The sequence below is a fragment of the Chrysoperla carnea genome, chromosome 2 (assembly GCF_905475395.1).
Source record: "Chrysoperla carnea chromosome 2, inChrCarn1.1, whole genome shotgun sequence".
Classification (NCBI taxonomy): Eukaryota; Metazoa; Arthropoda; class Insecta; order Neuroptera; family Chrysopidae; genus Chrysoperla; species Chrysoperla carnea.
In genome coordinates this window covers 44332224-44349706 of record NC_058338.1, presented here as the reverse complement: position 1 = coordinate 44349706, position 17483 = coordinate 44332224, and the positions used below count along the sequence as shown (strand labels likewise).

The window sequence follows — 17483 nt, the reverse complement described above, 5'->3', positions numbered from 1 at the left end:
ACTACATCCATATATATAATTAACTTTATGATGTGAGTGGAGTTGGTTACTTCGTTCTTGCCCAAGAGACGACAGTATGATCAATTTAGCGCCCCATTAATTATAATTTTAATTTATCAGACTACCGCTGCCTGGGTTCGAACCTGCAACCTCCCAGTCAGTAGCCAAACGATTAGAGTCGATTGACCTTTAACTGGCACGGCCATTGATCCGGTAATTTTCCATAAGTTCAAGAAAGATGCTCTAAATGATATTTACAAAATTATGAGCATTATTTGATTTTATTTTTAAATTTTCCCATTTCATATAAAAATTTGATCAAAATTGTTGAAAAATTCTATATAAACATTTCTAAAGCTATTACAAAATAATATTTAACAATTTTAATACATTTAACTTTATATGAGTTTTTTTTCTTTTTTGAAATAGATGAAACTTTGGATGTAACACAAGAACCTGAATTTGACGTGAGTGAACTTAGTTCAACTGGTAAACAACTTGAAGTCGCTTTAGGTGGTGCCGTTCATTTACAATGTCCAGCAGGTGAGTATTATAACTGATGTATAATAATTTTAACTAGAAAATAAAATGTTCTAAACTGTATTTGTATGCAGGAAGTTTGAAAAAAGCATTAAAGTAAATTTCAACAAAAAATGTTTTTCACCAATTTGAAAAGATTTCTGTTGAACTATGAAAACTCATATTTTCTCTTTTAAGAAAAGTATACTGAGTAGATTAAAAAATTACAGTCAGAGATGATAAAATGATTCTCCAAAGGTTAAAACTTCTCTTCACCAAAGTATAGCATCTTTAAACATGTTTAAATAAAATTCCCAGAATTTAAGTGATTTTATCAGCTCAAATATCCAGTAAATGAATTTATTTCTTATTTCTAAAAAAAATGTTTCTAAAAAAAAATTTTTCAGTTTTATAAGTTATTTTCTAATTTAAAGTATGCAATTATATCAACGAACCCTAGGTGACTTTCCGAAGTACAAGATCAGATACAAGGTGTCTAAAAGATGTCTCTATCGCTGAACCCGGTACATTTGTTTGAAAAACTTTTCTGTATTTTGTTACTTTAGAAAAGTTTTCAAGCTATTGATTAAAATGTCCATCCTATATATCATAGTCTACTAGTATTCCAAAAAAAAAAAAAAAAACAATCCTTATACCTAAGATCGATATTTGTATTCAACTTCTAATAATTTTACTTTTACCCATTAATGAAAATTTACTTTACTAATTGTTGGCTTTGCTAATTATTGTAAGGTTGTAAGGCCATTCAATATGTGTATAATGTGATTTATTCTTCGTTTCATAAATTAACCCAATGAACCCTTCGGTGGAATTACACGCCAAAGTTGGTAAAAAATACTCTTTATTGTGATTCTAAAATTCGAAATACAAATTGTATTATTTGAAAATTCGTCTTTACAGATTTGAAAATATTGCTTAGGCAGATATAACCATCCTTGGCATAACCTAGATGTTTTGATAGACACATTATGATGTGTGCAAATAAAAAAATTATCAAAAAAAACAAAAAAAAAATAAGCCCAATTAAGCGTTACCAGCTATCTATCAATGACGTATCCAAGAAATTTTCTTACCTTTTTTCGAACCCCCGAACCTGTCTTATGGTATTTAGTTGCAAAAAATCACTAAAGAAAAATCTCAAACCAAATTTTTTTTATTTTTGTCCTAAATTGGCATGAGTTAGAAATAAGGCAACACGATTAGATTATTTGGTATAGTGATACGCGATTTCACACAGGTTATGCAGTGTTTAAATCATATAAGGTATTTCAGGCCTTTTTTATGAGCTGCCCCTTCAATTTTCATCTCTGTATCTCATAGGGAAAAAGATTAATATACAAATATAAAATTTCACCGTTACCGGCAAACAAATAAACAAATGATGTTGAATAAAACTAGTGTACAAAAGGGTACTTTAGAACTATTCCAGGAAAGGGGCGTATTTTGTTTTATATTTTTTTTCAAGCCCAATGGAGCATTAATCCAACCCTATTGTTTATAAAACCAGCAGTCAGGGGAAAAAACTCTAAAATTTACATGAAAAAATGAAAGTTTAAATACAACGCACACTATACCACCAACTTATAAATATACACAAAAATAACCTCCAAGATAAAAATCCAATTTCTTTTCTAATTCTAATAAATAAGAAATAACAACATAACAAACAGTAGATGGTTGATAAACTTTAATGAAATACAATAATTCACATACCCTCTTTATTTTTAGTTTCTTTTACTCATTTTCCTTTACGTTGCGTTCTTCGAGGAAGACGAATCGAAAGTATTATTACTACTATATATGGCATTCTAACATATGAGGAAGGGACATAATATGGCTATTTATTTACTGAGTGTCACCACTATCTATTATCCGCGTACAAATGCTCTTTATCTCATGCTTTCCATATGATGAAGGGATAATATATTTTAAATTGTATAGGATAATTTTTCTTTGTCTTTTTTCCTACTGAAAGTTTATCACTAAGGATTCATGTAATGAAAAATTGCATCTATGTTAATCAAATGACGAAATAAAATTATTTAGAAAAATTTGAATACAGTCAAACATGGGTAAGTGAGAACTGGATAAGTGAGAAAACTTTATAAGTGAGAGTAATAGCCAGGACCCGTCATTTTAAGCTCCCAAAACCTCTATTAGCGAGAAACAGAAACCTCTGTTAGAGAGAGGTTTTTCCCTCATGGACTATATTTTATCATATAACATATTTACTACATTCGTACTTGCTGTGGCTTGTTATTGCTGCGTACCTCTATAAGAGTGGAACGCTACCCATGTATCTGCATTAGCGAGAAACTCGGGTTAGTGAGAAACCTCTATAAGCGAGAATGAAATCCAGGTTTGACTGTATATACCCACAGATCACCAGCTTCTTGAAAACTTGAATACCGACAACACGTGAAGCTTTTACACAATGTGTTTATCAAGTATATCAGGCGTATAACCAAACCTGGATTTCTTTCTTTAACATTTTCATATTAAATATGTGTAGGGGAAAGTGCTACATAATGATCCCTGGGGTTAAAATGACCCCTCGGTGTTTTTGAACCAATATTTATATATAAGCTATTTGGCGTTTCACAGCAAAAGTACCTATAAATTTTACTGTTTTTGATCTATGGTGAGAAAAACTTCAATGTAAAACTTATTTTTGGTGTTAATTTTCACTGGCCGGTTATTTTACTCTTGGCTTTTGTTAAATTTTCAATAATATTCGTTTTACCTACTATTCTTACAAAGTCGGTAAACGATCCCTTTTAAGAAATATTTAACAGTTCTAAAACTTTGAAGAACTGAAAGAAATTGGCATGCCAATATTGCAACACTTGAATAAAGAAACCAAAAATATTTGGATGTTATACACATCTCGAATAGTTTGGTTATAAATTACACTTTTTTTAGGGTGATCAATATGGTAGGTACCTTCCCCTAATATAGGAATTGGTAGACATATGGTTAAATAACTAATTATATACCTACCTTATCTAATTAAGGCTAATACCTATGGTTTTTTTTATTACTTTATTGCAAATTTCTAAAACTTTTTAATTAAAAAATTTAGTGGGTAAATTTTTATCTCTGCACATATCAGAATCGAATCCAAAAAGCTCTTTTTGAAACTTTTAATGCATGTAGATCTATCAGATGTCTTTAGATCTTAATGTGATCCACAGTTGTAAAAAAAAACAATTTACTGAATTAATAAATGAAATAGTCTGTATAGACAGTTTTGGATATCATTACGCATTCACCAAGCATTTTCTAGAAAAAATTTTTGAAATCTGCATGCTTTGAATTGAGTTTTTAAACAAGAAAAACCTACCTACAAATTTTTAACTCTGTATATTTTACAGTTTTGGAGAAAATGCAAACCAAAGTTAAAGCCCTGCCCTCCAGGGCCAATGATATTCACGAAAAAACGTTTCAAAACAAAAGTTTTTTTTTACTACTTTTGAATTTAGATTTTTGTTCTATCTCATACGGTTTACTAGATAGGCCCTGCGGAGTCATATGTGCCAATTGATCTACGTTTCTCATTGAGTGACCTCAATGTCACTTCTTACGCCCTGAGCATGCTATAAAAATTTCATAAAAATTTCAGCTCGATATCTCTTTTTCATTTTATCGTGTTGACGGATAGCTGGCTGGAAATGAACTAATTCGGTGATTTTATGAAAATTTTTACCAAAATTTTGTTTTTAGCATCAATATTTCTAAGTATTACAAACTTGTGACTAACCATAATATACTCTATTGAATTAATCATATTCAGAATAAAACATAAAAGAAACCGAATAATTTTTTGAGTAAGACGTAAGTATTTTTGTTTGAATAATCGAGTAAACAATATTATAGCTGGTAAAATTGGTAACTTTTTCTTATTAAATAAAAAACCAGGCTAAATATTTATTTGTGTTCCAAAAATATAAGATACCATAACTCTCATTATAGAAATCGCCAATCCTGTAATCCCTCAAGACATTTCTTTCCCTCCAAAAGAAAACAAACTGTTAAATCACTTTGTTAATTATGTCAAAATTATAGATAATAAAAAAGACAATATTTTCTAAAAACAAATTGTTTGTAAACAAAACAACACAAATGAAAAATGCAATAAATTTTTCTTCAAAAAATAAAAACTAAATAAAAATATGAAAAAAAGTACAAAAAAATATGTCGAAAAAGTTAAAATAACAACAATTTGATTTTATGAGACAATTTATGCCATGCATAAATAGCAGATATCATCTCTATCTGGCTGTATTCAGAGTGGTATTATTATATTATAAATTTTTTCGGATACAAATAATATAAAATAATAACGAACATAAAAAATAAAAATAATGCCCTTTTTACAAAGTGTCTCAATAAAAAATAATATTTCAAATTTAAAATTCACATTATCAATCGATTAAAATACTAATCACAGTGAGTGTAAAATACAATTGCATTTTAAATCAAGCGTAATTCATTTAATTATTATTAACGCTTTAATTTCCTTTGAGGTATTTCCACTTGGGTTTTTGTCAAGCGTTCTTAGATAAGTGTTTGAAAAATAAAAACAAGATGGCGGATTTTGGAAGCGAAATAGTAATACATTAATAAAAAAAATTCAATTCAGTTTAATATAGTTTAAATAAGAGGATTTTTTTATTGCTGTGTTTAATAAAATCTGAAAAGAAAGAAACAATTTCAGTAGTTTACATAGTGACTTTAACAGTCAAATATTCCCAATATGGGCCTCGACAGTTAAATTCGCTATGTAAACTACTGGATTGGTTTCCTTCTTTTAAGATTTTATTTCACGCAGCCAGGTTTTTTATGTTTTTTTTATTTTTTAAACTAATCAAATTTATAAAAAAATAATGCAAGAGCTAATATTGAACTCTTTTTATACAGAGTATTTCAACGTTAAACTCAATCAATTGTTTATTTTCACTTATTTTTATTCTATTAATGCACATTTATTTTAAAGTATTGTACATTTCTTTTAATTGTTCACTAATTTTTGCGGAAAATGATCGTTCAAAATCCCTTGATCACAATAAACACAGTTTTGGCTTTTCTTGCGAAGCTAAATTGTGAATTATTTAATTTTAAAATTGTGATTTTTAACACAGTATCTTATGGAAGACCTCACAATAATGTTAATTGCACAAAAATTAATCGGTGATTGAGCATCAATATAGTTTTCATCATGAAGAAAATTTATCACAGATTCAGATTCTGTTTATGCAAAAAAAAAAAAAAATACATTACTTTACATTAAAAAAACTTCTGATTTCTGACGTTTAAAGGTCAAAAAGGCGTAGTCAAATTGGCGTATAATTTTAACTTTTACGATAATTTTAAAGCATTTTATTACATTTACGTGATACTATTATTATTTTGATATCATGTTTATATGTAATATGCAAGGTATACTAAGTTTAGTCCCAAGTTTGTAACGCTTAAAAATATTGGTGCTATGAACAAAATTTTGGTATATGTGTTTATAAAATCACCTAATTAGTTCATTTTCGGTTGTCTGTCTGTCTCTCCGAATGTCCGCCTGTCTGTCAACACGATAACTCAAAAACGCTGAAATTTTTATAGCGTACTCAGGACTTAACAAGTAAGGTCGAGTTTGTAAATGAGCAACATGGGTCAATTGGGACTTCTTCTCTTCTAAACCGTTAGAGATAGAACAAAATTTTAAATGTAAAAAATATTCCTTATAAAAAAATAATCAACTTTTGTTTAAAACATTTTTGTGATAGAATAATCAACACTGCCTATGCATGATATTTCAACAATTAACTTAGTCAATTCTTTGTTTTCACTTTTTATTCATAATTTTATTCATAATTTAGATTTAAATTCAATGAATATAAATTGACCAGTCATATGACGGCAGAATTACTTTAACTATCTTCTATAATATATTACGATGTTTAAACATTTTTATGTTAATAATAAACAATTCCAAAAATATGTAGGGAAATATGTACCTCCCTCGTGTGGAACACTGAAAGTGAACACCGATGTTTTTGATCATGCTATATGTTTTTCCATTCCTTTAACTAAATTTTGATATATATCCATTTTTAATATCATTCAAACGTATCAAATATTCTCTTCGTTTTTTTTTTTGTTTTTTTTTTGGCTATTATTAAAATTTATTTGTTATTGATATGGCTCAATATAATTTTCAATATGAACCGACAATAAAAAATATTTTCATTTGAATTTATTTTCACATTAATATATGTGGAAATCCAAATATGAATCCATATGATATATAATAAAACCTTAAACAAATTTATTGTTTTTCAAAAATATAGACATTTTTCATACAGGAAAATCATTTTAATATTGATTAAAAACCTATTCACGAAAGTCCCTTGTATAATACAACGGATTTATATAACAATTTATATCGAATTCTAGTATCTACCTACCGTAATTTATTTGTAATAAAAATCATTTCATTCGTACGAAAAACTAAAAAATAATAAAATTACACGACGTTATGCATAGTTAAAAGCGGAATTGGGAATGGTGTTACGAAATTTCTTGACTTTTTTTAATGAAATGCGGTTTTTCTCAATTACTTCGAAGGTGGTGGGCTTTAATTGTAATAATATTAGTTTAATACTTTTGATAATTAGTAGTCAACCCAAAATTACTCCATATGAGCGTATATTACATTCGGTTTGATCAGGATATTTATTGTGATTATATCAATTATCTTTAATTTTTGATAACTTACTTAAGCAACTCATTTTTTTTAAATAAAAAAAACATAAAATTTTGTCATGAAATACAAATTGTGAAATTATAAAATTATTTTTACATATTCTCAAAAATAATGACAAGTTAAATCGTTTGAAAAAGTCTTAGTTTCCTAGGTGCCTAGGTGAAAATGATCGGTTATTGGTGTCGTTTTTTTTTTGTTTTTATCTCCCAACCCGCAAACAAATCAGAACCATAATATGCGAAAAGGAACATAGTTCCAAAAACATTATTTTCAAAGATTCATGATCACAGCAATGCTCAGATCAAACATTCACAAATCAAAATTAGGACTGTATTATTCTCAATAAAAAAAGATGGCTAGATCAACAACATACCTATTCATATTGAATAGATTTTGGGCCATTTAGAATATTTGTTTATTGATTCAAATACACATTTTTTCAATACTGTTTAAATTTTTTAAAGGTTCTCACGGATGTTGGAGCCGAGTGAATGCTGAAAATGGTCGGTTAAATCCTTTAGGTGCATCACAGGATCTTCGATTGGATAAAATTTTGTACCATGAAGCTGGCGAATATCGATGTGTAGCACCTGGAAAAGACTATAAAGAAAGGATGGATTCATTAAGGAACGCATTAATTGTTAATCTCTCAGTCAAAGGTATACTTTGCCATAGGATTTTAATTTGTTGAACTGAAAAGAATTAATTTTTTTTTATTTCAAGGTCGTCCAACTGTTCATCCTTCATTACAAAATCTTACATCACCACCAGGTGAAACACAGAGTATAATTGTTGAATTTTGTGCCAATCCAGTATACAAAAGTGCATTATGGATAACTGAGAATAAAATTTTTCGTCCAGGTTTTGGTGACCCATTAAATAATCGAATATTTGCTCATGATATAATTGTAAGTAAACCCATTTTTTGCAAAAAACTTAACGCATCCTTCTGACTAATAAGATCTGAATCTTCCTTCCAAGAACCTTAGTGTTTTCAGCTAAATACTCTCATAAATGCATAAAATACCTAATGTAACAAGCAGACTATTCTATCCAAAATAGACTATGGAACATCACGGGTTTTTTAAAATGATGAATACATACTTGAAACTTCGTGAGTGGCTTCCTTTTGGCGAGTCTACGAAACTTTCCTCTACGATTTTGTTTTGAAAAAACACAGCAGGAAATTTGTGGGACACTATTACCACTTGATAACATTAGTAATTATTAAATAATAGAATATTTTGTCCGACAAAAATACTGCACCGATAAACTTGTATACCACCTAGTACATGCCGTACTTAAGTATTTTTGTTTTTGAATACAACCACCTTTGCTGAATTGTTTAATAATTAATAATGTTATCAAGTGGTCATAGAGTCAAATCCCCTGCTGCGTTTTTTCAAAACGAAAAAAGTCGTAGAGGAAAGTTTGGTAGACTAGTCAAAAGGAAGCCACTCACGACAAAATTGATCTCAGAGGTACCTGTTGCACAGGGTAAACGGATTCTCGTCGTCTAGTGGAGTTTTCGGGAAATTTGTTATATAATCGATCCAAACTCGTTACACGTGGGTTTTTGGGGTTGCTGAACACGAATATCGTGACGGAATTGGTCTCAGAGGTACCTGGTGCAACGTTATTCCCACCAAATTCTGGAGTTTTCCAGAAATTCTTCATATAATCAGTCCAATTTCGTTACACGAGGAAGTGGTCTCAGAGGTATCTGATGCAACGGTTCTGTCGCTATGTTCGTGTTCAGCGATCCCCAAAACCCCCGTCCAACAAGTTTGGAATCATTTTCATCACTATTAACCGAATTGTGAATTTAATATTTTCGGTCAATTTAAAATGCATATTAATTATGTTAATTGCATATTTTTAATTTCTTATAAATCAAATTAGGTCACAAAAATTCATAACGCTCTAACGAATCGAATGCCGAAAACCGCATTCAAATCCGACTTACTGCTCAAATTTTTCGAAATTTATTCCTTCGTTTTTTCGACTATACGTGCTACAAACCTTTAGACATTAATCCACTAAAACATAAATATCTGAATGTTGTTTGTTTTTTATTCCAGAATTCAACCACACCAAATTGTTATCAAGCAAAATTAACATTTATGTCAATAGATTATAAAGATGATGGTGAATATATATTTTTAGTTCGATCCAGTTCAGGATTAGCTGAAGGTATAGTGTATGTCAGTGTTTTACCCACTGATAATAATGAATTTAATACAAATTCCGCTAAATCATTCAACGTCATTAGAAAATCATCAACACCATCATTAATTAGTAGTTATATTAAATTAATTGTATATATAATTAATATAATTACATTTATTAATTATTTGTTAATATCATTGTAATAATGTAGAATTTTTTGAAATATTTATTTTTTAATAATTGATGGAAAGAAAGAAATAAATTTGCCAAAAACGAAAAAAAAAATATAAAAATTATAAAAAAAATATTAAAAAATACAAAAAAAAAAAAAAAATTGTTCATAACAAAAGAAAAAACAATTATTCAGGGTGTAAGTTAATAATTTGGCCGTCCAACAAACATTGTTAAAAACCAAAATATTTTCAAACGAATGGATTGATTTATATATTCAAGGTCACTTATATTAATTTATACCTTGTAATATTTATATTTAAAAAAACAATAGCCTTAAATGTTGAAGAAAAAAAAAACACATTTAAAAAGAAATTTTCAACGACAAGTGTAATATTTTATGTGACAAAAAAATAATTTGTTAATATAAATGAAAAAAAAAAATACCAAAAAATTGAAAACAACAAAAATAAACTTATTATGGTGCTTTTATAAAAGTTTAATGTATGTTTTTATTTACCACCCTCACTCTTCCCTAAAACTATTCAATAGGTGTAAAACAGAGCTGTTATCAAAGGCAGCAAAGGAGAAATTTTATAGGGAATGGCTTTCGGTTAATTTGGCAGAATAATTTGTCTGCAAAGTACAAAAATTTTAAATTTTTACAAAATAAAAAATATTTTTGTGTTTTTAAGCAGTTTTAAGCAAAAAAGTACTCTTGTGATTTTTTTCTCTAGGCGCTTAGTTTTTAATATAAAAAATTCTTGAAAAATAAAAATGCAATATTTGATTTATAGAAAAATGTCTTATTTTTTCAATCTCTGCGGGAATTCGCTTAGCTAACGCAGCTCCTGCCCTACGAATTTTTTTCTCATTAAAATATGGCTCACTACTTACGGAACATACTGTATATATACAGTATGCTCAATAAACTTCAGAATCCAACCAACTCCTTTAATAATCGACAAACTCTAACCAACCAACTCGTAATTACAACAAAACTCCAGGTCTATAAAATTTTCGGTCTATTGTTTCCGGGTCTATGTTATTCGATTACCTTCCTTTGCTTCCCTAAAATGAAAAATATACCGACCTGGTAGTTGGGTTTAGAATAATGTTTCAAACAAAAGGAGACATCTTAAATTTTCGAAAAACGAATATAGTCAACTACGTAGATATACAATTCTACGTATAAATATTTATTGTTTTTGCACTCGATTTCAGGGGAATATACTTTATTTTCGAAAAAAATATTCTTAAAAAAACCTGAAAAAGTTTTTAAGTGGCCTGAAATTCGATCTGAATGTTTTATGGACTATCGTAACTGTTCGAGTACAACAAACTTCACCCAAGGTCAGAATAGCCTTCTTAAAATATGCAATATTAAATTCGTGGAACTTAATTTGAGTAATAGTAAGGTAACACTCAGTCAAGGATATCCAAACTACATTATCAATAATTCCATTAAAGGTGATTCATACGTATTTCATCAGAATTTTGTAAGCTAATTTTTCCAATGAATAATTGTTTCAACTAATAATAAAAGGGAACGTCCTTCTAATTAATTATTAGATACTTTTTTTCCATATCCACAATTAAGTTAACACGATCGTCTATTTATGAAAAGGATCTAACACGATCAGTATGAAAGAAGGCTTACGGTCAAAATTTTCTAGGTATTTAGAAGCCTTCACAGATATAAAGTTGTGATCTAAGTTCGGATTTTGTCACATGGGAGATAAAAGTTCAGGGTTGGATAAAAATTCACATCCACAGGAGCGTATATCTAGCACTGGAAGACTTTTATTCTACTTTTAAAATGGGCGCATAAATCCTACACAATGCACGAAAAAAAATTTTTCATCCGTAATTTTTTTTAAAGAACCTTCTTCTTGTTAACAGTAGGGTAGAAATCTTCTTTCATTCACCCCATTAAGTACTGTATTTTTTAATACCTTTTTTAAAATTCGAGTTTTCTTGTGACTTGCTTTTTGGAACGAATGTTACACTTCTCCTGATACAAACATGTATGCTCATACAGGAGTACATTAATGTTTATTTTAGAAATTTAAAAATCAATATCTCAAAAAACTGTATTTTTAGGATTATGTACTCTTGGAGACTATAGGCTTTTCGTCAATTTGCATCCTTCAACAATAGGTTTTAATTTTACTAGGAATATTTTGATACGTTAATGCTTGAATAGAAGCGATATTAACCCATTTATTGGCTACTCCTCCTGGACTCCTGAGATTCTTACCAATAGGTTATTTTGGATATTTAAGGTTTATATTTGTTTTAAATTAACTATTTACCATTAAAAAATGCACCGATTTGAACACTTCTCTCACCACGTTAAGGACGTTCATTCAACAACCTGTTTTGCTATGTGCGCTCATAGGAAAACAGTAGGTAAATTTTAAATAATTTTAGATTAATCGAAAAATTTTTTTTTAAATTCTGTTAAAAGTTTAAATTATTACTAGCTGGTAAAAGTTTCAAGTATAGTTATCAATATTATTTTTGAGAAATATCGATTTATATTTTCTACTTAGTAACATAAATTCATAATTTTAAACTTAAAATTCAACGAAATTAAACCGATATCAGTATTTTTTTTTTAACATTCGAAATCATTTAACTTTTAAACTATCCATAATTGAAAATATTTTTCTTTAAGAGTATCTGTAGTCTTTTTTACTACCTACTAGTCCGGGCCTACTTAGTATATTTACTTTGAAATTTAATAATGCTCGTAGCTCTTAACTATTAAGCATCGGGAAAAAAATGTAAGAGGAATGCGGCACAATCTATATTTCGAATTAAAAATTTCAAAATTTTAGATTTTTTATATACAACAAAGGGTGTTAGTTAAGGATTTTTGGAACATAAAGGATTGATAAAGGTACGTTTGATATTATAGAAAAGTTAAGTTTAAACCGTGATTCATATAAGTTAAAAAAAAGTTCGCACTATAGGCCATTTCTAAAAATTCACTATAGGCCACAGTTAAAGCTTCAATTCACAAAAAAAAAATAATAATAATAAAACAGACCAAAATATTTACGAATCAATTCATAAAATCATAAATTTTTCACTTAAAAATATTGCAACGTAGCGTTTGCTTATGCGTAGGCCCCTCCCGCACTTAAACGATTACTTTTTACGTCAGGGTAGTTGTTTTCCTCTTAAACCTAACATTGATTTATTTGGCTAAGTATATGTTTATGCCACTTTTCCGGTTGAATTTATAAAATTTTTGGACCAGAAATTTTTAATTTGTTCCGTCTCTTGATCAAAAATTTCAGCTTGGGCCAAAAGTTGGGTACTCCCTTGGGAAAATGCCATATAATATCCCGCCTATTTACACGTTGAATTCGAAAATATCAATTTTTTGGATATATAACTCTTATTTTTGCCCATGTAAATGAACTATCAAAACAATAAATATTAAAAATAGTCTAGTAATCTGAATAAATTATAAGATAGGTAATAAATATTGTGTGACAAAAACAAAATCATATTTGACTCTCAGTATCAAGGTAATATGAAGGCGCCACTAACCTTCATTTATGCGTACACGTACATGCATATTTACATACATACACAATAAAATACAATACATAATATGTATTATGTCAGTGAGTATGTATTAAGTATTATGTCAGTGAGTCAATGATAATACGTGAATTTGTGTAAATTATTAGATGCATACATTAAAATTTATGAAAACAATACATTATTGTATAATATGTTCTAAGCGAAATGATACTGTTCGAGAGAGAGAGTGTGTAGGTTTTTGATCATACATATACATCTACACTCTCACTTATTCGATCCCATTTCGTTTCGGACGACCTATACTTATATTATATATGCGCTTAAAATACAATGATTTTCACTAATATTATAAATGCAAAAGTAACTATGTGTGTCTGTCTGCAGGTCTACCTGTCTATTTAACTTTTTATCGTTAAACAGCTCACACACTATTTTTATCAAATTTCTGCACAAAATATAATGAAGGTATTTTTAAGCTCAAAATTGATTCTAAAGATTATTTAGATGCAAAAGTACCTTTTATTTGGCAATTATAAATAAAAATTTTTTTAGTCATATTCGTCTTAATCATATTCGTCTTCAAACCCAATTACTTCATTTTCTTTATCAACTTTTTCTGCTTCTGAGCCACTTTTTATCTTATCTATGCTAGCTTTTGTTTCCACGTAACGTGACTTTGGCATTTTAAGTTACAAAGTTTCACTGGAAAACTACTTGCTCTTTTTTTAACATTTTCCTTAAGCTATCTTAATCTCCATCCTTATCCTTGTCTTTTTAAAGGCGCAAGTCGCGCAAGGTTTTTGTAAACACATTAAAGTACAGTTAAACTTTGCCTTGTTAGAAAATATTTTGCCCGACAAAACTTGACACATAAACAAAAATCTTTGAGTATGATAAATTTAATGAAAAAAATTACTTTTTTAAACAAACGTTCGTCTTCAATATTAAAAATCTTTACATAATTGCACTAACAAACACTATAAAGATAAATTGAATGACACGGTAATTCGAGAGAGACTACAATAATGACATGCATCCGTAAGAGCAGGTAAGTCTAGTGACCTGTTTGAGATGGAGTGGTAATCTAATTTGGGCATTGAAACAACTTTCAATGCAAAACAAAAGAGATAGATTTTCTGACTTTTGTCAAGAAATTTGATATTAATACTCCACTGTGCGGCCCAACCGATTTGGATAAAGTTCGGTATGAGGCACCTCCTAAGGCCCTAAATACTGATTGTTTTTTTTCTTCTGGAAATTAGTCCCTAAAAAGAGTAATAAGGTTTTGTTTTGAAAGAATACTATCACTCAGATTATATTGAGTGGAAGGGTGTATTAATCTAAATACATATGTTACATTGGCCAAGGACTGAATTGAGGAGTGTAAGAGACTTAAGGGAAAAGGATTATTTGTATTGTGCGCAGAATCAAAGGATACAGATCAGAGAAATAGTTTTGTATATTTTTTAGTTTTTTATATATATCCATAATTTAATTTTGAAAATTATTTTTGAACTAATTTGGAATCGTCTAGCGAGCGTTCGGCTAACGGATAGTGGTATATAATACTATATCATGTTACATAAATATTATTTATTAGTTAGGCAAACAGTTCTACACATATCAATGGCGTATATTAAAAATTGTAATATTAACGAGGGGGGGGGGGCATAAGTGCTCTCTGACCTGACATTAGAAGTTTGCTTTAGAGCAAATGGTAGGAAGTTTGCAACGATCGAAATGATTGAAAAATAGAAAGTCATTTTAAAACAAGTAAAAACCAAGTAAAAACAAAAGGATTTTCCAATCATTTTAACAGCCATTTGTTTTTATGTATTGTTTTATCATAGCCAAAAAATTAATTCAACAATCGATCCAGCATTAAGTATATTGGTGAATTTTTTTTCATAAATTTTTTTGCTAAAAACATTTTTCAGTTTTTCGCTTATATCTCGTTACTTAAGCACATTTTGTGTTCTATAGTTGTATAGTTGCAAAATTGTAGAACATAAAATTTGCTAAAGTTTGAGGGGTGAAACGAATTTCTTGACTCAATAATATCCCTATAGCTATTTATGGTATCATTTCCATGTTAATTATGTTAATCGCACAGCAATATCAACAGTTTAGTACAACTATGGCCTAGGCTGATATAAGCGAGTAACTAACACAAAAAATGGAATATACGACCCAAAATTATTGGATTTCAAAAAAAATTTCATTTAAATCGATCAAAATTTGGCCAAAATATCCAAAAAATTGATTATTTATACTTTATGACGTCATTTATACCAAAAATTTTAATTTTGCTCTATTACATCCAAATTTTATCCTATTGAAGTAGACCAAGTATGTTATTCCACTAATTTTGGGCCATAATTTTCAAATTTTCGGCCCATTTTAACAAAACTGCAATGTTTTCCAAAATTCCACCATGATGGTTTCCACCTTTGGCACAGGGGCTGGTATAAGCGAGGAACTAATACAAAAATTGAAAAATACGACTCAAAATTAGGGGGTTCAAAAAAAGTTTCATTTAAATCGACCAAAATATGGCCAAAATATCCAAAAAATTGATTTTTTATACTTAATGACGTCATTAAAATCAAAAAATTTAATTTTGCTCTATCACACCCAAATTTTATTATATTTTAATAAACCAAGTACGTTATTCCACTAATTTTGGGCAAAACTTTTCAAATTTTTGGTCCAAATTAACAAAACTGCAATATTTTTAATTTAAATTTGTATTTTTTAAATTCCAAACGTTTGAAAGAAGTCATTCAAAACAAGTGGAAACGACCACTATCAATTGTTAAAATTACTCTCCAAATTTCGAGATCAGATGTTGTTTTTTTCATACTAATAATATCTATTTTTCATTTTCTTCCATAAACTCCGTGATTATTATGTATAGAAATGATAACAATATATAATAACAATTATAATGTAATATGAGTCCTTTTGATAATGTTATTTAAAATATTATTATAATATTACATATCCACCCTTTAAAAGTATACACACAACTTTTGTTTAGCAAAAAACTTTTTAATTTCTACTAGGATTCAACTTTCATATCATCAAAAGCATCACACTTTTAATGAATTTTAATATTTTTAATACAAACCTATTCTATTACATATTTAATACAGTTCGAAAACTTTGTTTATTAATAATTTACACGATATTTTTATACCATGTATATATGAAATATATCAAGGTATACTAAGTTCAAGTTTGTAACGCTTAAAAATATTGATACTATGAACAAAAATTTGATATAGGTGTTCATAAAATCACCTAATTAGCCCATTTCCAGTTGTCTGTCTGTCTGTCCGTCTTAGGACGTAAAAAGTTCGATTTCGTAAATGAGCAACATAGGTCAATTGGGTCTTGGGTCCGTAGGACCCATCTTGTAAACCGAGATAGAACAAAAGTTTAAATGTAAGAAATGTTCCTTATAAAAAAATAAACAATTTTTGTTTGAAACATTTTTTGTAAACATCACTGGTTACCCGTGAGAGCGCAAATTATACGCAAATTATATCGTATGTATTAATATGGGATTATCAGTTATATATGTTTGACATGCATGTATGCAGTGTATACATGGTATTTTAACAATTAACTCAGTCAATTGTTTGTTTTCACTTGTTACTTTTTGTTTTCATATACGAAAAATTAAAGGACATTTTTAAATTGAAAAATTTGAATATAATCAAGTATTTGTACAACGCATGATCATCATAGTATGTTTATATTCAATAACATCATTCATTGAAAAAATATTGTTGAATAATAATCGAAATCGTAAGGTAAAAATAATATTAAGTGCAAGGTGATATGTATTGCGTTATTAATATATGTAGTACTAGTTGTAATGGCGCATTCACTTGAAATAATATTCGCTGGCTTTTGTTAGTTTATCACCTGCATGCATCCATTCTATGATCCATGGGCTGATCATGCCTTCAATGAGTCCTGAGGGGAGTTTTTTACGTTTATGTTCACCCTGTTCAAGCTGAAATTTTTACAGCGCACTGAGGACGTAAAAAGTAAGTGAGCAACATAGATTAATTGGGTCTTGGTTCCGTAAACCCATCTTGTAAATCATTAGAGATAGAACAAAAGTCTAAATGTAAAAATGTTCCTTATCAAAACAAAATAAACAACTTTTCTTTGAAACATTTTTTTGTAAATATCACTGTTTACTCACGAGGGCACAATATGGGATTATCAGTTATGTATAGGTATATGTGTAATGTGATAGAGTAATCAA

At 28.7% G+C, this 17483-nt stretch overlaps 1 protein-coding gene across 1 annotated transcript in view; it reads left to right on the top strand.

The window, feature by feature from the left end:
- The window catches only part of LOC123292718, a 389066-nt gene extending 377778 nt beyond the window's left edge, over positions 1-11288 (top strand). Inside the window, exons 9-13 of the mRNA XM_044873432.1 lie at positions 430-543; positions 7765-7959; positions 8024-8208; positions 9382-9618; positions 11241-11288. Coding sequence (XP_044729367.1) covers positions 430-543; positions 7765-7959; positions 8024-8208; positions 9382-9618; positions 11241-11288 — 779 coding nt within the window. The remainder of the gene's footprint in view (positions 1-429; positions 544-7764; positions 7960-8023; positions 8209-9381; positions 9619-11240) is intronic.
- The last annotated feature ends 6195 nt before the right edge of the window (positions 11289-17483 follow it).